The 24,716-nt window shown below is 24.8% G+C and overlaps 1 protein-coding gene and 1 non-coding gene across 4 annotated transcripts in view; one reads left to right on the top strand and one right to left on the bottom strand.

The window, feature by feature from the left end:
• Window positions 1–11,217, bottom strand: part of LOC134827924 (putative inorganic phosphate cotransporter) — a 31,277-nt gene extending 20,060 nt beyond the window's left edge. Inside the window, exons 1-2 of one of the 3 annotated variants that reach the window (XM_063840818.1) lie at window positions 11,085–11,217; window positions 5,930–6,193 (exon numbers count right to left, since the gene is read on the bottom strand). In XM_063840818.1, coding sequence (XP_063696888.1) covers window positions 5,930–5,996 — 67 coding nt within the window. In that variant the 5' untranslated portion in view covers window positions 5,997–6,193; window positions 11,085–11,217. Of the gene's footprint in view, window positions 1–5,929; window positions 6,194–10,534; window positions 10,727–10,934; window positions 11,052–11,084 lie in introns of those variants that run through there. The other 2 variants (XM_063840819.1, XM_063840817.1) reach the window with 2 other exon arrangements.
• Trnat-ugu (transfer RNA threonine (anticodon UGU)) lies at window positions 1,738–1,809 on the top strand. The gene has a single exon. It is a non-coding gene; the product is annotated as a tRNA-Thr (tRNA).
• Window positions 11,218–24,716: the final 13,499 nt, after the last annotated feature.

The raw sequence follows: 24,716 nt of genomic DNA, 5'->3' as shown, positions 1-24,716 counted from the left end.
TGTTGAAACCGCTTTTGTAGTAAATAAAGTTGTCAGTGAAAATGCATATCGAGCGATTTTATTCATTATTTTGGAATTATTAGGCATCGTTTTATGAAGTTTTATTTTTTTAGTGAATTTAGGTCACTTTTAAAATTTTTCGATATTTTGTAAATTAAATTAAAATTCAAATTTAGGTAATTAATTATTCGAAAGAAAAACTAATAATTTTATTTTTTTTTATTAATCAAATTAATAAAAATTATACCTATTATTTTTTAAATTAAAAATTTTTTCGTTTGACAAAAACTTTGAAATATTAAAAAAAATAATAAATAATAATAATAATAATTTAATTAAATATTTTAAATAAAAAAATAAAATAAATTTCGTTGAACAAAAAATTTTTAATTATTTATTATTTTTTTAAATTATTAAGATTATTTATTTAAAATTAAAATAAAAAAAAAATAATTAAATTTTTATTTTAAATAATTTTTTTATAATTAATTTAAAATAAATTTTAATAAAATTAATTTTTTAAATAATTTATTTTTTATTAATAATTATTATTAAAAAATTATTTTAAGTTAAATTTAATAATTTTTTTATTTTATGTATTATTTTAAAATTAATAAAATTTAATTTATTTAAAATATTTTATAAACTGAAAATTCACCATTTTTATTAAAAATAATTGAAACCTCCTCTTTTAATCAATAAAATTTTTCTATGAATTTCTCGCTTTTCACTTTTCATTAACTAAAACGAATATTTTATAAATGAACTATTTTTTCTCAATAAATGAAAGTTTCAAATTAATACAAAACGAAAACTAAATATTTATTTTAATCACGATATATATTAAATGAATGTCCATTAGTCAATTTTCGCTATCTAAAAACGTTAGGCGATCTAAAAACGAGAAAAAATGGACAAATTGATGCCAAAAGCATTTCAATTACTCTGATTTGAAAAAATTAAATGTACAAAAAATTAAATTGAATGCAATTTGCACTAAAATTGAAAAAAAAATCAAATTTAAATTAGTTTCGTCCTTTTTTATTTTTTTTTTATTTGAACATTAAAAGTAACTTTGTCCATTGACAAATAATAAATAATTCAGCCATGTCATGTCACTTCCAGATAATGATCGAAAAATTAACTCATTCCACGTTTTTTCTCCGAACGATAAAAAAAAATTGAAAAAAAAATGAATGTTAAAGCACTTTTTAGCTGGAAACAACAGAAAAATAAATCAATAATTCATCCAAATGCAATTATATTTTTATTTTTACTCGTTTTTACATGAAAATGACATTATACAATAAATAATGGGAACACGTTTATGAATGTACATTAATAACAAATAAATAAGTGGTGAGCGATAATTGCTCGTAGTTGCATTTGATTATTCCGTAAAATGCTCGGTAATCAATCATTTTCCCATTAATTCATTCACAAAACGCAGACGAACTGTCATGTTAATATTAATAAATGATTAAGTCGTTGCAATTTGTAATTTTAATTGTTGTTTCGTCATTCGAGTTCCGTTAATTTTTTTTTTTTTGTAATAATCGGGAGTTTGAGATAAAAATTTGGTAATTTTTTGCGGGAATTTTATCATCATCATTGTTTTTTTGTTATCTCCAAACACGCGTCAATTGATGAGTCATTAAATGAAGAGAACATTTGATTAAATAAAAAGTCTTGATAATAAACGATCGCGTTCGGAATGAACGTAAGTAGAGACAACGTGCTCCAATGGCCAAGTGGTAAGGCGTCTGACTTGTAATCAGAAGATCGGTAGTTCGATCCTGCCTTGGAGCATTTCATTTTTTTAAATAATAAAATTTTCCTTTGAAAATTACTTCAAAATAATTTTAAATAAAATTTAACTCAAATAAATAAATTTCATCAAAATAATTAATTAATTTAAGAATATTAAAAAATAATTAAATTAAATAAATAAATTTAATAATTAAATTAAATTAAATTAAAATTAAATTAATTAATAAAAAAAAAATAAATTAAATAATTGAAAATATTATACATAAATTTTGAAAAACTTTTAATTTTTTTTACTTAATATTTATTATTTTTTTATTTTAAAAAAAAATCTAAAAAATTTTTTAAATAATTTTAATTAAATATTGAATATTTTAATTTGATGTAAAAATAATAAAAAAATAAATAAAAAAAAATAATAATATTTTAACTTTAAATTTTTAAAAAATTACTACTAAAAAAATTGCAATTTTTTTTAATTTATAGAATTTTTAATTAACTATTTAAAAATTTAAAATTAAAAATAATAAAATAATATTTTTTTAAAGAATATATATTTTTTAATTTTAAATTTTATTTTTCTTAATTTTTCAAATTCAATTCAAATTTAATTTTCTCTTACTTTTTTTATTAATATTATTTTAAAAATTAATTTTATAAAATATTTCAAAACAATTTTTCTTGAAGGATATTTGGAAAATTTACTCTTGACATACTTCCCGCTAAAACCACTCCAATTGTCTTATCTCCGCAATAAAAGCTCACTCATTCACGTTCAAACCATTAAACTCGACATCAAAACCAATAAATTGATTAAAACAATAACTTCCATTGTAATTTATATGATGGGACTTCCCTCTCTTAATAAAAATGACGATGAGCCGTCGTCGATCAAGGGTCCAATTGTCAAAACACAAAAATCGCACAATAAAAATCTTATCCGTATCGCTCTAAGCTTATCTTGCATGACAGACAAAAGCAGCCGACATTTTTTTTATTAACTCCTCGCAGGTTGTTTATAAATTTTGTACGAAAAATAATTTTAATTCCTCGTACGTACGTGAAAAAAGACATTTCCTCCTTTGTCATAAACTCCGATGATGATCAAAAAGTTGGTTGATGGCACAAAAGACACACAATTTATTTATACAAACATTAAATGTGTGCGCCATTACCACAATATTGTCTACATTATTTTGTCACGTAGCTCACATTTCAACCTGCCTGACGAAAAAAGCACACACAATGCAGTTTTATATAACCCATCTATAAAATATCCGAGACAAGCACAATGGAGAGGACAGGAAAATTTGTCCAGCGAACAGTTTTTCTGCCGCCGTAACAACACGAAAAATTCAGGAATGCTATAAAATTTTTCATTCGAGCCGTAAATGCATCCCGTTGTATATTTTTATTTTACGGGCTCGGGTTGATTTTTATGTTCGTTACATTTTTGTACAATTTTTTACCGAAACACACACACACAAGTGCGATATATTGTCTCTATGCGGTGTAATAAATTTCTTTTATATTCTGTTATTTAGAATTTTATTTATATTAAATTGAGTTTATGTGAGAAAAAATTTGCGCTCAAACATATGGGAATCGATGCACTTTATCGTCTTGTAAGGAAACGTCCTTCCTCCTCGCATGAAGTGTGGTGCGTGCTTTGATTAAAATAACTTTTTTTTATCGTCGTCATGTTATGTCTACCGAAAAATATAACAATAAGAGACCTTATCAAACATGTCATCTTTAAATTAAATCACGCGTCAGACATTTATTATTAATTCCGTAACACACAAAATACACTATAAAGTTCTTTTTGTGCACTTTTTTTTTGTTATTTGTTATTTTAGGAGCAGTGAATGACGACGACGACGGTGTGCCATGCCGTCTTGCATTATATATGGCATTGTGCAGCGTTCGGGTGTTATAATAATAACTAACGTTCGCGTCTCGACAGCGGCAATATTGCAGCGAAATCACGTGCATCGAGCGTGGTTTGGTGCTTGTTGTGCAAGTTCGTTCGGTTGCGCGCGAGAGTTAATAATGCACAAGAGTGATGGGAGTCAAGTCAGGTAGCGATATTGAAAGTTAATGTTTGATAAGGATGAAATTTTTCTCGTTTTTCTACAGATTTTTATTCAAAAGAAATATTTTAATGTAATTCGAGATTGTAAAAAAATACAAATTATATTATTTTAAATTAATTTTTCAAAAAGATAATAATATTTTTTAAATATTTTTTTATATTTGTTTAAAATTTGATTTAAAATTAATTTTATTTATTTTTTGTATTTTATTATTTAATTTTTAATTTATCCAAAAATCTCAAGTGATAATCCAATTTTTTTCGTTTTTTTTTATTATATTCATTTGAAAATTAAAATTTAACAAAAAATAAATAACCAATAAATTAAAATAACCAATAATTATTTTTGAACCTTTTATTTTGTATGTAAATAAGGAAAATAATAAAACACATAAATTTTTAATTATTTTTTTTTTTATTAATTTTTTTAATTGAAAAAAATATTTTTTAATTAATATTAAATTCAAAGTTTACAAATATTTAATAAAAAATTCTAAAAATAAAAAAAAATATTTTGAAATAACTTTTTTTTTATTTTAAAGTTAAAATGTAAAGATTTTTCAAAAATTTATGAAAATAAATATTTAAATAAATTGAGATACAATCTCAAATAATTTAAATAAAATATTTTTTTTATCAATTATTTAATTTATTTTATTTTAATTGAAAGATTTTTTGGGTATATTGAATTAATTAAAAATAATTTTAAATTAAATAAAATAAATTAAAAAATAAATAATAAATTAAATAAAATAAAAAATATAAATATTTTTGAAATTTATAAATTTTTTCAAAAAAATTACACATAAAAAAAATAAATTTTTTAAACTATAAAAAAATTTATAAAAAGAAATATTTACTTAAAATATTATTAAATCTCATGTCAAAATTGATAAAAAAAAAACCATCACTCCAAAAAAAATTACTGTTCAAAAAATTATCTCTTAACCTTCTTTTCTCGATCCCTTTTCGTAACTCTTTCTTTTCTTATCTAAATTGCAATTCATTCTCAAGAACATTTTTTCTCCAACACCTCAATAAAAAAAAAGAAATTTCAAAACAATTGATAAAGAAAAACAATAAAACCAACTCGATATCCTTTTTAATATACATTAACACCTACTTAGCCAACGGAGACAAACGAGGATCTGTCTTTGTTGCGATAAAATTCTATTGTCACTCCCAATCGCTGATGTTCGCTTACAAGGTTATTTCACATGACCAACAAACATATTTTATACCGACTATTGGTTTCTTATCAAATCGTGAAACATTTTTTTTTTTTGTTAAACGTCGATGAAGAGAAACACACACGAGCAGCAGCAATAATAGGCAATTTGCGACAATTTATGACTTGATTAGGGAACAATAAAAGCGGATGGAACGAACAAAAAAAGATTTTTGCTTACTTTTGAGGTTTTTTGGCATTTATATGATTAAATTGAATATTTTTTTGTTGTGTCATAGAGAAAAATAATAATAATCGCACTCTATTTATTTTATTTTCTATTTTTATCAGTTCTTCACACGAATGGCACGAAAAGTTTAATCTTCGCTGCGAGACGAAGAAAATGTCGAAAAATGGGACAAAAAGGGGGTGAGCACAATGTAACACAATATCCCGGCAAATATAAATAAATCATATCAGCCACACTTCAGTGATTCATGATTCTCTCGGATTACAACGATTTTTCCTCACTTTTGATGCAATATCATAAATCAGGCACGACATTGTTGTAAGTTAATAAATTGAAAAAACAAAAGAGGGGATTTTGAATGAATTTTTAGATAATGAAAATGAAACGAATGAAGGTCATTTTCATCAGCAAATATTTGACAAGTTGTTATCTGCGTGCAACGAGTTCCATTAGGAAATATATCAATTAAAAATTGTCAAGTAGCCATGACCGATAAGATTTGCCGATTATTTATTGAATTTTTATTAATTAATAATTAAATTTATGGCAAACAGTAGCTTTTCGATAAGATTTGGCAACAAATTCGTTATCAGAATGACGTTTATCAGCATTTTATGACGATAATAAAATAATAAAAAAAATTACTCACTTTGCATTGGGTCCTTTTGTTGTCCTTCTTTGCTGGCTTTCGCCTCCATTTCTTTTGTAAATGTCATTTTTCTGTTTTTTTTTTATTTTTTTAATAAATTAATATCACTTTTAATCTCAGAATAAATTAATCTAAAGTCTATTTTTTAAACACTAACACTACAGTACAAAAAAAAAAGACCGGAATTAACCACGTTTTATATTTTTTTTAATTCCGGATTGGAATGTAGGTGTTGCGTTGCCCGTAGCTCCGCGCCGAATACAACTGCAAAGAAGAAAAATACAAAAATTTATAAATTTGTGAGGTTATTGATACAAATTTTTATCATGTTATCACGAATTATCTCTCTATCGCGCGCGTAGCTAGAACTATACTTAAATGTAATTTTTCGTGCACACAAAATAAAAAGTTGCTTGTTTACTTAAAAAAATCTTATTTACAATAAATATTGTGAGAGCTCTCTATAATCACGAGAATGACTTTCGAACGTGAAAGCAACGTGATCTTTTCCTTGAATGTCTTATCAAAATGTGGGATAAAAAGTCTAGACATGACTAATGAGTGCTGTGTCGAATACAAAACAGCACTTTGTTACCTTTTGTTTTTGTGTATTTTTCGTATAGCTTTGTACGTTTGTTGAATATATTTTGACAAATAAAAATAAGACTACTACGTATTTTTTTGAGAAATGTTTAATTTTTTAGGAAGTCAGAAAATGATAAATAAAGTAAATATTAAACAAAAATAAATATTTTTGTCAGAAAAAATAATAAAAATGTCAAATTTTAAATTATTTTTAATTGAAAATTAAAATTTTGAGGGAATAAAATTATTTCTCGAATTTATTTTATTTTATTTTAGTTTGAACTTTAATTATTTTTTTAAATTAATTTAATTTTTTTAATTTAATTTTAACTTAATTCTATATTTTTTTCAAATTTAATTTTGAAAAAAAAATTTTTTTTTTGAATAATTTTAAATTTATTTAAACTTTTCAATGAACGATTTTAAACTTAATTTTATAATATTTTATTTAAAAAAAAAATATTAAATTATTATTGATTATAAAAAAAAAATTAAACAAAAAAAAATATTTTTCAAGGAAATAAAAAAATAACCTCCAAATGTTTATTTTTTATTTATATTTAATACATTACTTAAAGATCAATTAAATGAATTTTAATTAAAAAAATAAATTTTTTATTTCATGTTGACTCAAAACTATTTTTTGAAAAATTTTTTTTTAATTTTAATTGATTAAATTTTGTTGATTTTAAGATAATTTTTTGAATTTAATTTTGTAAAAAAATATTTTTAAGAAATTTAAATTAATTATTCAATTAATCAAAAAATAAGTTAATTAATTTAAAATAAAATTTGAAAAAAATTAATTAATTTAAATTAAATTTTTTAAATTTGAAATAATTTTTAAATTGATTTTTAAATTAATTAAATATTTTTTTATTTGAATTTATTTTTTTAGGTATTATAAAAATTAATTACTAATAAAATAAATTTTAAAAAATTTCAAAAAAATATTTTTAAAAAAAAAATTTTAATTTTAATAAATAGTTTAAAATATTTTTTTTAATTGTTTTAAAAAATTATTATTTTTAAAAAAAAAAAAATGAAAAATAGAACAAAAATTTCTTCACTACACTTCTGACGTACCTTCAGCTGCTTTGTATTTACTGTGCAAATAAGTAGTAAAAAAATAACAATAAAGCTCATTGTTACTCAATCATATTTACTTAATGATGTGACAATAGAAATTTAGTACAACTCATGTACTTACATTCATTTTCTACTACTCTAAAAAAATTTTTTTGAATGACATTTAAATTATTCTTAACTAAAATGATCACCTTTTTACTTTTATTATTAAAACGACTGTCTGCCAATCAAGATTATGTCACAGAATTTTTTCTTTCTATTTATTTAGAAGCTCGTAAAGTTATTGAAGAAAACAGGAAAAACATTAATAATGACGATAATAAAAAAAAAACTATAGAAAATTTTGCATTATATTTTTTTTATAAAAAAAAAAATAAAAAACATGCAAAAAGGATAAAAATTTGTACGAAGAACAAAAAAGTATCTTCAACAGAAAATATTTTATGATTATGGGCTTTAAATAAACTTCCATAAGAAGCAGCAAAAAATAAATGGAAAATGTGCATTGAATATTTTATCATCGGCAATAAACATAATCAATAAAATAATGAAAATTGCATGAAAAAATTTGAATTTTCCCTGAATTAGCTGATCCCTTTTTTTTTATTAGATTTTTATTATTTTACAAACAATATTTTTTTAAATATGCATCAAAGCACAAACTTAAAAATTTACTTTGATTTATATATTTCCAGTTGCTGCTTCGTTTCTCTTTTCGGATAAATTTTAATATTCTTTGTGTCTCTTTTGTGACATGCCAAGCACATAGAAGAAATAAAACTTGTTGAGTACTTAAAAAAAAATTAAAATAAAAAAAATGAACGGATTGACGTGCGAAGCAGAAGAAATCGAACTAACGGGCCGACTCGTGCGATGATGTAATTTAATTTAATTGAGCTTTTTTTTCTTAAGCACCACAAAAAAAAATAATTTATTCACAACAAAGTGAATGTTATCATCTGTATCATAAACTCTGGTTGCAAATAATTAACGTTTTGCCGTGTTTACAACTGAAATCACTGAAAATCGCTCAAGCACGAACTTTTTTCTCAGCAAAAGTGTTTGTTTGTAAATACAATAAAAATTTAATAATAAGTTGAGATCACGCCACATGTAAAAATTCAATACAATGTTCATTCAATAAAATTACTGCTTAATGTTCATTGATATTAAAAAAAAAATATTTTTTCGTTAGAATTATCATTAGCATTGATAACGAACGATACGGATAATTAACTTTTGAAATTTTCATTTAAAGAAGGTCTCGAATTTTTTGGCAAAGTATCGAACGAACGGAAACAGACCTTGTCTTATCTGACCTCCGTGTAGGAAAAACCTTCGTTGAAGAAGCACGGAAGCGCGTGTCGTGTCGTGTCGTCTACCTTTGTGTCGTATGCAGCGCTTCATTTGCGTCAATGCCGAATTCTTTTGATTCCAAAGAATGAATGATAATAACATTAATCATTATATCTACTACACATAAAAATATATTGAAAGCGAATCTTTGCAAAAAAAATAATTCAGAACCTGTATTTGTTTGTTATTTGAGTATTTTTCATTTTAACAAAAAATATTGTTTGAATAAAAAATTGAATTTTTTTAATTCTCGAATCTGGATGAAACAAGATTTTTGCACGATGCAATCATTATTTTTTTTAGCCAAATTTATTGCTCAACTTTTGTTTATTTTAATATTTTTTGTTTTTTAATGGTCATTGAACGCGTTCAAAGTCACTTTGAACACTTTTTTTCGTCAGTCAGAACATAACTAGAAGTTGACACATAATAAAACTTCCGCAACCAAACAAAAAATACCGATCGACCTTGAATAATTTAAAAAAAGATGCGAAGTCATAAATAAATAAACAAAAAAAAAAAAATATTGAAATCTGAACTTCTTAAAATACGTAATTTTTTTAAGAAGAGTTTTTGAACTTTTAAGTGTTATTGCTAATTTAAAATTAATTTTTAATTTATATGTTGAATTAATTAATTAATATTTTGAATTAATAATAATTTAATATTTTAAAAAATATTTTTTTTAACTTTATTAAAAATAAATTTAATTTTTTTTAAAATTTAAATTAAATTTAATTTAATTTGTTTGTTAATATTTTTATTTTAACTTTATTAAAAAATAATTTATTTTTTTTATTTATATTTAATTTAAATTATTTAAATTTTCAATCATTTTTTAAACTTTTCTATAAAAAAAAGTAATTTTTTAATTTAATTTTAATTATCAATTTTATTCTTTTTTAATTTGTCAAAAAAAATTTTTCATTAGGTTTCATTTATTTATTAATTTTTAATTTATATTTTTTTAACTTTTTTAAAAATAATTTTATATTTTTTTGAATCTTAATTTTTTTAATTTTAATACAAAAATAATTTTATAATTTTTAATTAATATTTTTTTACCTTTATTAAAATTAATTTAATGTTTTTTAAATTAAATAATTTCAACTTTTTATTCTTAAAATTTTAATTTTTATACAAAAAAAATTTATTATTTTAATTATTTATTTTTTTTTATTCACTGTGAAAATTTCAAAAAAACAAATAAATTTTTATTATTTTAATTATTTATTTTTTTTTTATTTTATTCACTGTGAAAATTTCAAAATTGAAAAAATATTTTCACCGATTTTTTATTTATTTTTAATTAATAATAATTTCATTCTTTATTTTTTATTATAATTAATCAGATCTAACGTCGCACTTTTAACACTTTTCTGTTAATTCTAACATAACTAGAATTTAGCACCTTATTTTACTTCCGTAAACAAAAAAAAATTGACCTTGAATTTGAAAAAAAAATCCGTGCGTAAACATAAATAAACAAAATTGGTGAGCAAGGAAATCAGAGAGAAAAATAAACACTTTTAAATCAAATACTTGAAATAATAAATAAATATGAATAAATTTTACCTTATAAGCGGAACAGTTAAATTTTATTTTAAAATTAATAAAAAAAAATGTTAACTACACAATTTATTTGCACTTTGCTTGAACATGCTTTTAATGTCAAATTCAAATTAATAAATAAATAAAAGTTTTCACTAAAATATTTGAAATTTCAAATTAATTGAACTTGATTGTTTGAGAACACGAGTGGTACTAAATTATAATCAACTGCTTTAATTCTAATATAAAGTTGAATGAAAACGTGAATTACACTTTATATGTACTCTACAATTTATCAGAGTCATAAAAACGTTTTGTTGTCAAATGATGTATTGACATCGCATATCGCTCGCTCATAAATTCCGAGTGTACGTTCCGAGCCAAACCGAGATTATCTATAATAATAAATATATAATTGTCGCACCTCTCTGTACACGAGTTTCTGTAGTTTTCCGAGTCTATTGAATTCTAGCGAAGAATCCACTTAATGCATGATAAGCACAATTTTATCACAAATTTACAAAAAAAAAATTAAATATCAGCTGCAATAAAGTAATAAATGTTGTTCACTCACCACGATTATAGCCGCGCAACTGACTGACGAAATTTACAACGAAAAAAGAAGTGCCGATGATAAAGATTCAAACTTTTGATATATTATCGAGAACTGGTTTCGTTTGAACGTACATACATTTTTTTCGACGGATTTTTTTTATTTAGTTTTTTTTTCAATTTTAGTTTTAGAAAGCTAATGAGAGCATGTCGACCTGAATAAAATTAATGTCGATAATTTTTGTAAAGTCAAATATTTGGTGAGACAATAAATCTAAATAAAATGACGAGGCATTAAAATTTTCTAAGCAGCGCGAGTGAGGACGGGAAACAAACTGACTCTGCCGATGATCTTTTATCGCGATGTGTGTGTGTGTCGCATATGAATTTGTACACAAATGGCATGTGCTACAGTGTTGCGCGTTTTGCGTTTCGTCATTCTACTGTTGTTGTCGTGCCGTAGAACATTTATTTATTTATTGTTATTATTTATATACAATTTATTCTGCAGCAAAGAAATTTTAAACGGATTGGAAGTGATGGAAGGGAATTTTCGGAAGTTACCGTTGGTTGAAAAAATTAAAGAATTTCTCAAAAAAATTAAAAAAAAGGTTTGAAAAAATTTTATAATTTTTTTAAAAATAATTTTTATTTTTTTATTATTTTTGATACAATTTTGACAAAATATTGAGAAAAAAAAATCAATAAATATAAAAAATTATTAAATTTGGAAAAAAATTTCTAAAATACGCATAAGGTTAATTTTTAACAAAAAAGGTAAATTTTTCAAAATTTAATTTATTTTTTTTTAATAAAAAATAATATGTCGAATAATGTTTAAATCAAAAATAGTTAGTAAAAAGTAAAAAAAATTAAAAAAAAATAGTAAAAAATTAATTAGAGAATTTGACATAACTTGTTTGAAGAATTTTGGAAAGACTAATAATTTAATTATTAAATATTTTTTATTATTTAATTTTAATTATTTAATTTTTTTTAAGACTAATATTTTAAAAAATATTTGAAAATTGATTATTTTAAAAATTTTTATTTAAAATTATTATTTCCATCAAATTTTTATTTATTCATTTGTTTTTTTTTGTGTATTTTTTATGTAGTTTAATAAATTTTGGTCATTTATTTCATTTTCTTAATTTTTTAAAAATTCTTTTAAGTGCTTAAAAATTAAAAAAAAACGTAATAAACATAAATTAATAACTAAAAATTTAAAAATAAAAAAAAATAATAATTTTTCATCAAATTGTGCATTGGGTAAAGAAAATGTTTAATTTTTCAAAAAAAATTCAAATAAAAAAATTATTTAATTTAAATTAAATATTTTAATAATAAGAAAAAAATTTAACAAATAAAATAATAATTAAAAATAAATAAAATTTTAAATACTTAAAAAATATTAAAACTTAAATTAATTTTTTTTAATTTATAAAAAATGATAAAAAATATTTTCTAATTTTTTTCTCTTCTAACATTTCCGTCAGAATATCTCCTTGCAGTGCCGACATTTTATATGCTATTTGTCAAACACTTAACAAAAATATATAAATAATTTATTATTTACAAAAAAAAACATCGTGAACTACAAACGTACATAATAATAATAACACGTCCCGGCATGCATTGTACTACACTGCCAAGCAAAGACAACCAATGACACCAACTTGTTAATAATTATGTTAAACACACATACTCAGGTACTCTTACTCTCGTACAGACGTCATCATCGCTTGTTTGCTACTAACGAAGACACCTACAAAAACATTGAATTATTTTACAAACACTTTGTCTCTTGAAATCGTACGAAGATCATTAAAACAGGACAAGGAAAGACCTTTCGTTCGAACGCCGGCAAGCTCGATGACAATTAAAAAAATAAACTAAAGCATGGAATAAAACAATAACAAGTGTTTGTATATAATTTGCACGGATCTGTAAACACGCCACAGTTGCCACATGTGTGAGCTTTTCGTCGTCGTTTTATTGTGTGCAATTACTTGCACTTTGTTTACATTTTTCGAGTGCGGGTGTGCAATGCAATTTCTTGACTCGACAGATAACTGAAGTGCATTTGCAGGGAAAAGAATAACAAAACTGACAAATAAATGTTTATTTTCTTCCACACAAACACGAATAACACACATCAACTGAACTGAAGAGGATTTAATGCGGAGACATTGTGTCTCTTTCTACGCGTGTTTGTGGAATTTTGTATGAAGCACTTTTGCACAAAAATGGTGATTTATTTTAATTTTGTGTCTGTTTGTCGCCGCCGCCACATGTCGAAGAAAACAAGTTTTAAAAGGCATTCTATGGAAAAAATTCAAATTTAAACAGAAGTTGGCGTCTTTTTAAAAAAAAAAAATTAAAAATATGCATTGGGGCAAAAATTTCAAATGTACTTTGGGGCATCATTTTTAAATCTAATCGACCAAAAAATTAAATTAAGAATAAATATTTAGAAAGAATTTTTGATATTAGGTCAAAATTTTAGATTTTTTGGTATGGAAAAATTTATAAAATGTGCACTGGGACAAAAGTTTTGAGTTTACTTTAGAAAAAAATTTAAAAAAAAAATTAGACCTTAATATTAAACGAATGAATCGGTAAATAATTTCAAAATTGAGTCAGAATTTTTATTAATTCCAAATATAGAGGAATTTTAAAATATACATTGGGCCAAGTAATTTCAAAAATGTTCAACTTTTTTGGGGCATAATTTTAAAATTAAATTTGTAATTTATTTTGGATTGTGTATTGGTAAAAATGTGCCTTGGGTAAAAATTTCATAATGTTCAAAAAAAAATTTTTTTTTTGGCAAATTAACAAACTTATTGGGTCGAAATTTTGAAAACTGCATTAAGTTAATAATTCGAATACATATTTGAAAAAATTAAAAATTAATCAATAGGAAAAAATTTTAAATTGTGCATTGGGGCAAAATTTTTTACTAAATTTTATCGTTTAAATACTTTACTATTAATAATTTTTTTTCCAACGACAACTTTTTATATGTTTCTTTAAATGTCTCGGAAAACATGTCATCTACTACAAAAATTTTTTGTTACAAGTAAATTGCAATTTATTGGAGCGTGTTTGAATACTTATCAAGAAGGAGGACGGGTTTGAACTGAATAAGCAAGATTTCTCGTTCATTGATGATAATTAATGGATGTAATTATTTCATGCGGTTTCGATTCACGTGCTGCGTTGTGTGTGTCGTTTGAATAAAATTTGAATAATTGCGAAAAACTCCCAGTTAATTGATTGGGTTGGCTTGTTGATAGTTGCTCACAAAACGATTCAAATCAAGATTATGGTAATGAGGAAAAAGTGAAAAGAAAAAGAAAGAAAAAAAGGTGTTTGTAGTTGGCACTTTGTCGTTCGTCAAAAAGGAGTAAAAAGAAGATGAAGAAGGAAATTTGTCATTTTTATGTCGCAATTTTTCCCTTTGACACACAGGAGACTAGCAATTACGGCAAAATGGCATCATGGTAGCAAATAATTGCAAAGTAAATAACAGAAAATACTAATTTGACAAAGGAAATGCTTTTTTATCGAAAAAAAATATTTTAAAAGTTTTAATAAAAAAAAATGTCTTTGATGCAATTTGTTGAACATGCTCACGTCATTTTGTGGTAGTTTAAATTCTTCAAAAAAAATTGCAAAAAAAAATTTCATTTTAATCGTATCGTCATAAAAATGTGAATCAAACATGCAATGCAGTTTTATTTATTTTTTTCTTTTTTTTAGGAATTTAAATCATTTTTTTGTGGAATGAGAAAAAAACACGAGGCACAAACAAACTGTCTCCATGATTGTTGCGAAGGACTTTAAAAGCATCCAACGAGACATGACAATTTCAATTTCAATTGGAAAAAGAAACAAAATAGAAAAATTGTCCAATATTTGTTTTCAATTAATATGATTGCTAGCAACGACATGGAAGAAAAATAAAAAAAAATGTGACTTGTTCTTTCGATTGCCTTGGATACAACGCTGCTTCGAGGATGTTTTCATTTAATTTTAGATTTTTTTTAATTGTTAGAAACTGACGAGACATAGAAAAAATAAAAGTTATGACGACAGGTGCCAAGCCCAATTTGAATGAATAATTGTGGATTGATTTTTATTGAAAATTTATAAAAAAAAAAAAGGAAATATAATATGCGAAAAATAATTGGAATGGAATTACATGACGGGAAAAAAATTATCGGAAATTTGAACTTTGTTCATTAAAAATATTTTAATTAAATTTCATGAACAATGAATTCAAAAATTTAAATTAATTAATTAATTTTAAAAATAAAAAAAAAATATTTTAATTTTAATTTTATTTATTAAATTAGAAATGTTAAAAAATTATTCATTGCTAATTTTTTTTATTTTTTTAATTTTTAAATAACAAAAAAAAAATAAAAAAAAAAATTAGCAATGAATAAATTTTTAACATTTCTAATTTAATAAATAAATAAAATTTTAATTAATAAATTTTTAAATAATTAAAAAATTATTCAACGGACATTTATGTACAAATTTAAAAAATAAATATTAATTAAAAACAAATAAAATATTTACTTTACATTTTTTAAATTTTAATTATTTAATGATTTAAAATTTAAAATAATAAAATAAATAAATTTTATATTAATTTAAAAAAAAAATAAAAATGCAAAATTTAATTTGAAAATAAAAAAAGTATTTAATTTGAATTTAATTCAAGCAAAATAATTTGAATATTTAATTTCAACATTTTCATAAAAAAAAATCGTGACGTTGTTTGAAAAATTTTCTCCCTTTAATTAATGACCCAAAACTTAAGAAACCATTGAATGACTCGTTTAAGCGATAAAAAAAATCATAATTTTTCCCCCTAAGCCATTGTCCAAAGTTTTTAATTTCCTCTTTGTCACAAGCACGGAAGTAAAGCGCGCGCCATAAAACAATTAAAAAAGTTTGTAATAAATTCTTAAATACCAGTAGATGACACATGAGTAATTTTCTTACATTTTTTTTTCTCCTGCAGTCCCTTGAACCTCCTTTACGCAACGCACGCTATTATTTAATGAAGCACATCCAATTACTCACACCATTTTGATACACATCTTCATTATAAATTTTTCCTCTTTTTCTTTTCTTTTTCATGCTTTATTGATATAAATTATTATTTTTTTTTCTTTTTGCTTCAAGATGACACGAGAAATACGGAAACTCCTTTGTCCTTCTCAAACAATGGCGATATCAAGGACATCTAAAGTCATATAAAGAGCAGAGTCATTAATAAAAATTATTAAACTCTCACCTACAGAGGGATGCGACACATTAAAAAAAAATATTGTAAAAAGAGGAAAAATGCGAATAATTAGCTTCACAAAGGCTTCACACACAATATCAGTAATAATTATTACACACTTTTTTTTTAATAACGTTGAGAGGATACAAAAAAGGTGTCAAAGAATGATTATTAATTTCTTTTTTTTTATGAAGAGCTGTTGATGATTTTTTTTCACCATCAACGATGGAAAAAATCCTTTTTTCAACAATTTTGTTTTTTTTTTTTTGAAACCATGCGACAAAGGAAGGACGAGTAATATCCTCTGAGATGCTAATCTAATTTATATAAATGCAGATGAGTTTTTTTTCGTTTAACTGACATGACACTCACTTTTGCCACTTTACTGTACTGGAGCGTCGTAACTCTTTTGTACATTTTTTCATCTAATTTTTTAGATAAATTTTCGTTTTAATATATTTTTTCTTTCTTAAGAGAAAGGGTTTCATCGCCCCTTTACAATAATTTTTCTTTTGTACCTTTTTTTCGTCTTATTATTTTCAACTTAAATTACATTTTCTTGAAGATTTGAATGGAGCGAGGACAGCGAGAGCTTATTTATGCGGGTATGTCTTTAGCAATTATATCCGTTTTCTTTCCCTCATTTTTTTCTTTCTTTTGTTTGATTATTATTTTTATCTTGTTTTTCTTTATTTTAAATCCGGTTTCGTATTATCATCGCAATTCGCAAAAATTGAAAGATTTTCATTTCATTTATCTTATCGCTGTTTTTCCATTCTTTTATTAAATTTTTCGCGTGAGTTTTGCGTTGATTGACATTTGCTTGTGATAATTTTTTTTTAAATATGTTATCAGGCAATGAACAGTTATTTGATTTTTTTAACATTGTTTTAGAAATTGTATGAGAATTTTTAATCAAGTCAATATTTAGACAAGCTCACGGAATCGTGATGAAAAAAATTTATTTAAATAGCAAATAATTTTTTATGATAAAAAAACATTTTTTTTTCAGTCACGAAGTTTTTTAAATAAACATTTTTTATCATTTTGATATTTTTTTCTTAAATGAACAAAAAAATTAAGTTTTATTTATATTTAGGTATTTAATTTTTTTTTGCGAATTTATTTATTTTAATTAAAATTAAAAAATGGTTTATTGAGAAAAATAATTTTGAAAAATTTTATTCTTAATAAATTTAATTAAATTTGGATAAATTTTTTGACACATAAAAAATTTCTAAATAAGTCTAAATAAAACTAAAAATTGTTGAAAAAAATAAACAATAAAATTAAAAATAAATATTAAAAATTAGAAAATAAAATGAAAATTATTTTTTTTATTTAAAGAATATTTTTTTATTCATAAGAAAATTCTAAAAAACACAAAATAAAAATAAAAATTATTCAAAAAATTTGAAATAAATTAAAATTAATTTTGACTTTGCTTAAAAATTATTTTTAAATAAAAAATCATTGAAATTAATCAAAAAAAAAATTAAATTTAAAATTTATTTTTGTGAAAATTTATAATCAAGCCTTTTGATTTATTTATTTTATTATTTTTTATTATTTAAATTTAAAAAAAATCAGAAAATCAAAAATAAAAAAAAAATAACTTATGAAATAATTTAAAAAAATTTTTTTTCTTAAATTAATTTTATTATTTATTTTATTAATATTATTAATTTTTATATTATTTTATTTAAATATTATTTCTAAAATAAATTATTTTCTTCAAATTTGCACCCACAGAATCACAAAAAATCTTATTTCATTAAACAAATACTTCCTCACGTTCTTTGACATTCTAACATCTTTTTTTCTACTAAATAACTCGCCAAACAAAAACCTGACAAGACACACACCGTTATTACCATATAAAACGATAGTTTGCGCAAAATTTTTCTCTGTGCATCTGATGATGATACTTTTACTCATCATTTTTCTTTGTTTTATTTTTGCAGGTTCATTCCGGAAAAAGATATACTTGTTCCAACAATAACACGAGGCAAACTAACGAGATAAAGAAAAATTCTTTTTTCTCATCATCAGAGGAAAAAAAGCACACAGAACGAGAACAACTAATGAAAATATAAAAAGAAACTACGAAGGAACGTGACTGGACCGATTTTAACGCAATAATCTGTTTTTTTTCGTTTCTGTTACATTACAAGAAAAATACCCACAAAATACTTGTAATCTCCGAAAAATGTACAAAAGCCGACGTTTTTCGACAGAACATCTTCATTTCCGATTTTTTTTTCTTTTTTTCGTTTCAGAAATTTTTTTGCATAATATTGGCGCGATGAACATGAAAAAGGCAGAAAAGATATTATAAATTAATCCAAACCAAGCAAAAAAAATTTTTTTTTTCTTCTAATTGACTGACTTCGGGGAACGCAATTGACAAAACATTCGAAACAAAATGTTTAACACTTTGCATTATTATCATAATATTAGTCATACAAACTATAAATTCCAATTTGCCCCATGCATGCAGCAAAACAGCAAAAGCAACCAGCAGCAGCACATTTGACTAAACTATGCAAAACTTTTTCCATACATTTGAAATACTTTCATTAAACATGTTATGCGGTAATTTTAATTCAAAAGTAAAATGAGTCTCTGTACTTGCCCGTATGGCATAGCATGGCAGAAGCCAGAGACGAAACATTAAAATAAAATATAATGGAAAATGTTTCTGCAGTTATATAATCTAAAAAACCAAAAACTTTTCCGGAATATTTAATTAATTCATGCATGAAAAAAAAAATCAGTCTGACATTATACTGCAACTCGTTTGTCCTTGCTGCGCTGTCGTCTGACGACACACAACTCGACGACAGTAACTGAAAGAGAAATTTTTAAATGTTTTGATGGTCGTTGAGTTGTCGTCGTCGTCTAAAGTTAAGGTTGAGGTGTCTCTCTCACCAAAGCCAGTTAAAAAGTTTTTTTTTTGTACAAAAACTAATTAAGGATGAGTTACGAACTAATTGTGTAATAATTACTAAATGCAGCACTTTTTATGACACGCCACTTTTATGCGGGAAATTTTTACGCGTTGAAGTTTACTTCACGAAAACGAAACGAAAAAACGAGTGTCATAAATATCGACACCGAATACTCTCGTTTCACGTCAACGAGATAGCGCAAAAATTATTGCTTCCTCCGAATGAAAATTATTCGCCACATAAATTAAAAGGAGGAATTTTCCGGCTTTTCTTTGGTCGCACGAAAAAATTTGTACATTAAAAAGTCATTATGTACCATTTATCATTTATTGCATGTTCATGCGAGAAGTTATCAAAAGGTAAAAAAAAATTGCGATATGATAATTTAACATATATCGGAGTTTTTCGGAGAAGGACTTGCGGTTTTGAGCATTAACGAAAAAAAAAATAAAAGTAAAGTCTTATTATTTCCTGCAATATGGATTTTTTTCTATAGAAAACCACGCTGAAAAAGGGAAGAAAAAAAAATAATATCCAATTAAAAGTTTTAATTAAGTTAACACAGAGAGAAAACTTGCGTACAATAATAACATTATAATATTTTGTGCAAAAAGAAAGTCTATACGAAGGTTTCGCGGTAGACAAACTGTGACATTGTTGCTTAAAAAACACGTAGATGTAGAGCGAAGGTATGCGTATTAAGAACTTAAAAAAGTTTACTTTATCCCATTGAATAATTCTGAGTTTACTTCTAGCTTCGCTTGTTTGTAAGTTTTGCCTTATTTACATTCGTTCGTTACGAGTTTTAATAGTGAAAAAGGAACAAAAAGTATTGTTTTTGAATGAGAAAAGAGGATTTATGGAGAAAAAAAAGTTACTTAATTACTTGATGATTTCTGGAAAATATAATGATTGGCTTAAGTTGAGTACTTTTCAAAAAAAGTTGCAGTTAGAGGCTTACGTTAATTCAGAAAGGATACCATGGAGACAAATGCATTGAAAGAGATTATAATTAAAATTTCCGAATGAATGCACAGAAATGACATTTTTCATCTCATGACTTTTTAAAAATCAAATTTTAGTTATCGATTCATAAGTTAAGGTCGTTTCAAGGTTAAAAGTTGAGTTCAGTTAAAACGAATGAATTAGAATAAATTTATAAAAATAAATTTCCTTTTAAAACCAACCTTTTATTCAGGATTCTTCAAATTATTGAGTTTCCGCATTTCAGTGAATCCGCCTTTAAAAGCGAATTCAGTTTCAAAATTGTCAGAATATGCTTTTAAAATATTCATAAACTCTTCAAATTAATAGCCAATGAGAACTTTCAACTATTAGTTCAGAACTTGCCTTTTTTTCGAAACCCCTCATGACACTTATAGGAAGTTTATTTTCTGACGAAAAAAAAGATAATTCAATAAACTTTTAAGTAGCATAAGTTATTTGTTGAATCCAAAGAGGATGATTAGAGTCATATGAGCGATATTCAAGTTAAAATTCTAGTTAAATTTTTGAGGACTTTCTTATCGCTCAACAGTTGACAACTTTATATTTTTGATCAAAATCGTGACAAATACACTTGTTGTCAAAGACTCTATCAAATTCAGGATAAAACTTTGATAACTTTCATGAAAAATTGTCAAGGTAAATGACCTCACTTAGATAAACATAGACGTTTAACCAATTTTGATACTGCACGCACAATAAAAAAAAGTTGGAAATTGCCTAAAACTAATATAACATTGTTAAAACTTATCAGTTTTCAATTAATTAGTAATGGAGTTTTTGACATTTGGAACATTTTTGATGTTTGGATTCATATACATTGGGATCATCAACCAATACTCTTTTATCATCGATGGTTCAACATTAGCCTTCATCTTCTTCAGTTTTTGTTTCATTAATGAAAAGTTGATCAGTAAGACTTCAAGCATTTCATTTGCTTTGTATTCAATAGCTTGGTATAACTTGGATCTGAAAACACAAAAAATGATATTAATCTGTGGAAATGGAAGTTTTATAGATTGCAAACTCAAATCTGGAAGACTGAACAATCGAACATCATTCAGACATTTTGCTGAGTTGATCAAAACTGTATACACGTGCACGCTCATTGTCAAGGACTTATTGGGGCAATAAGCTCAATTCAGCGAAAAAGAAATTTCCGTTAACTTTTTAAAATGACGCCCTTTTATTGTATTCCTCAGTTGACTTCTAAAAATCTACATTGCAAGTAAATAAATTTTATTTCTGATTATTGTTACACGCCCAAAGAGCTTTGAAATTCCAAGAGAGCTTCAGGAAACGTTTATGATTTGAATTTAATTATACAAAAAACCTTGTTAGTTTTGAATTACCTTTCAACAAGTCAAGTTCAAGATCAAAAATGAACTGTCATCAAAAGAAACCCAATTTCATGGATACTTGGAAAATAATCGACAAAGTCAGCATTGTTGGAGGTCTTCTGATCTTCCCAAACTCGAGTTTTAAGAATAAACATATATGGATCTCAAGAATTTTATCGTTAAATCAACCTTTGAGTTGGGTAGTGATGATGTTTATGAGTTACCATACTATGAAAATCACAACTAACTATTTGATGTCCTCGATCTTAATGACAATTTTTATTATTGATATTTTGTCAACTACTTATGGATGTTTTTCAATTTTTGTTCATTCAAAAGACGTTGCTGAACTATTGAATTGGTGTAAAAACTTGTACAACTTTGAGAAAATGTTTAGTTCAAAAACTATTGAAATAAGCAAGAAATGCATTTTTTGGGCAAACATAACATCGGAAAAGTTTGTAAAGATCATCTTCGGAATAGTGTTTGCAGATGTATTCTTAATCACAATAGGATTTGCGGCTTTTGGAATGCTGCTACCAGATGATATCGTACCCAAATATGAGCCTCCTGTACCGTTTTACTTGCCTTTCAAACAGCAAAATACTTTGGTATCGTTTTTGGTAACAACTCTTTGCCAAGTATTTATAGTATTTAATATGGGTTGTGGATTTGTCGTACTATTAGGATGCTTTTATGTAACAATTATACACTTTTATGCTTTTCTGTGCATCATTGAAGAAAGTATCAGACTATATGGTAAAACAATAGCTTTCAAAGAACATACAAAGGAAGATGAATGGATAAAGACTATCATCGATCTCATATGCATCGCCAATCGAAAGATTTGTATCATCAATAATATCTTTAGTTACTATATTTTAATATTGGAGCTCGTAACTTTTGGATCTTTAATATTGGGTGGATTTATGTTTGTTGGAATTATCAACCAATACTCCTTCATACTTGACATGTCAGTAGCTGGATTCCTCTTCTACTGTTTTTGCTTCGTCAATGAGAAGTTGATTAGCAAGACCTCAAGCATTTCGTTTGCCCTATATTCAGTACATTGGTATAATTTGGACCTGAAAACACAAAAATTGTTGTTAATCAGTGGTAACTTAAAATTTATCGATGGCGGGATAAAATCTGGAGGTTTTTCCGACCGATTGTCATTCAATCACTTTTCTGTTTTGATTAAAGCCGGATACACTTGTACGATCATCTTAAAGGATTTTATGCAACAATAAGTCTAATTATTTTCAATATGCTGCTTGTTAGATGCTTTTAAACTGATTTGAGTTTATAGTGTACAATTTAAATCTAAATGGATAAAGAAGTTTTATCGATTGCTTACTGAAATCTGGAAGACTGAAAAATCGAACTGTGTACACGTGCACGCTCATTGTCAAGGACTTGTTGAAGGAATATGCTCAATTCAGCGAAAAATTAATTCCTGCTAACTTTCTACAATAACGCCTTTTTATCCTATTCCTGAGTTGACTTCTAAAAATCTACATTGGAGGTAAATAAATTCTTACTTTAACACGCCCAAAATGTTTTGAAATTCCAAGAGAACTTCAGAAAATTAATATTATTCGATTATAGTTTAATAAAACCTTGTTAGTTTTCAATTACCTTTCAACGAGTCAAGTTCAAGTTCAAAAATGAATTGTCATCAAAAGCAACCCAAGTTCATGAACATTTGGAAAATGATTGATAAAGTCAGTATTGTTGGCGGTCTTTTCATCTTTCCAAATTCGAATTTCAAAAAAAATCACAAATGGATCTCAAAACTTTTATTGTTGAATCAACCATTCTGTTGGGCAATGATGTTTGTATTTGGTTATCACACTATGAAAATCACAACTAACAAATTGATGACAACGATCTTAACCACAATTTTTTTCGTTAATATTGTTTCGATTTCATGCGGATGTATTTCAATTGCTGTTCATCCAAAAGATGTCGCTGAACTATTGGATTGGTGTGAAAACTTGTACAATTTTAAGAAAGTATTCAACTCCAAAATCATTGAAGTAGGCAAAAAATGGATCTTATGGGCAAATGTACTATCAGAAAAGTTTATAAAATTATTCTTTGGATTAATGATTGTAGATGTAGTATGTGTCACAATAGGATTTGCAGTTATTGGAATGTTGCTACCAAATGACGTCGTACCCAAATATGAACCTCCAATACCGTTTTACTTGCCTTTTGAGCAGCAAAATACTTTGATATCGTTTTTGGTGACAACTATATGCCAAACAAAAGTTACATTCGACATGGGTTATGGATTTCTTGTACTTTTAGGAAGCTTTTATGTAACTATCATACACCTTTATGCTTTTTCGTGCATCATTGAAGAGAGTATCAAACTATATGGTAAAACAATAGCTTTCAAAGAACATATCAAGGAAAAAGAGATGCTTGAATGGATCAAAACTATCATTGATCTCATTTACATCGCTAATCGCAAAATTTGTATCATCAATAATATCTTTAGTTACTATATATTAATATTGGAGCTCGTAACTTTCGGATCTTTCATAATGTGTGGTTTAATGTTTGTTGGAATCGTCAACCAATACTCCTTCATTGTTGACATGTCAACTTGTGCTTTCATCTTTTACAGTTTTTGTTTCATCAATGAGAAGTTGATTAGCAAGACCTCAAGCATTTCATTTGCTTTATATTCAGTTCATTGGTATAATTTAGACCTGAAAACACAAAAATTGCTGTTGATCAGTGGTAACTTAAGTTTTATCGATGGCGGATTGAAATCTGGAGGCTTTTCTAATCGATTGTCCTTCAATCACTTTTCTGTTTTAATCAAAACTGCATACTCTTGTACGATCCTTTTGAAGGATTTTATGCCACAATAAGTCTAATTAATTTTCAATATGCTGCTTGTTAGATGCTTCTGCGCTGCTTTTAATCCCGCATTGAGCTTCTTAAAATTAATGAAATAATACATACATACCGCTTCTTGCATAGAAAAAGTTTTTTAATCCATTTTTCTTTTCTTCATTGTGAACGAGATGAATTTT

The sequence above is a fragment of the Culicoides brevitarsis genome, chromosome 1 (assembly GCF_036172545.1).
Source record: "Culicoides brevitarsis isolate CSIRO-B50_1 chromosome 1, AGI_CSIRO_Cbre_v1, whole genome shotgun sequence".
NCBI lineage: Eukaryota > Metazoa > Arthropoda > Insecta > Diptera > Ceratopogonidae > Culicoides > Culicoides brevitarsis.
This window is presented reverse-complemented; position numbering and strand designations above follow the sequence as displayed.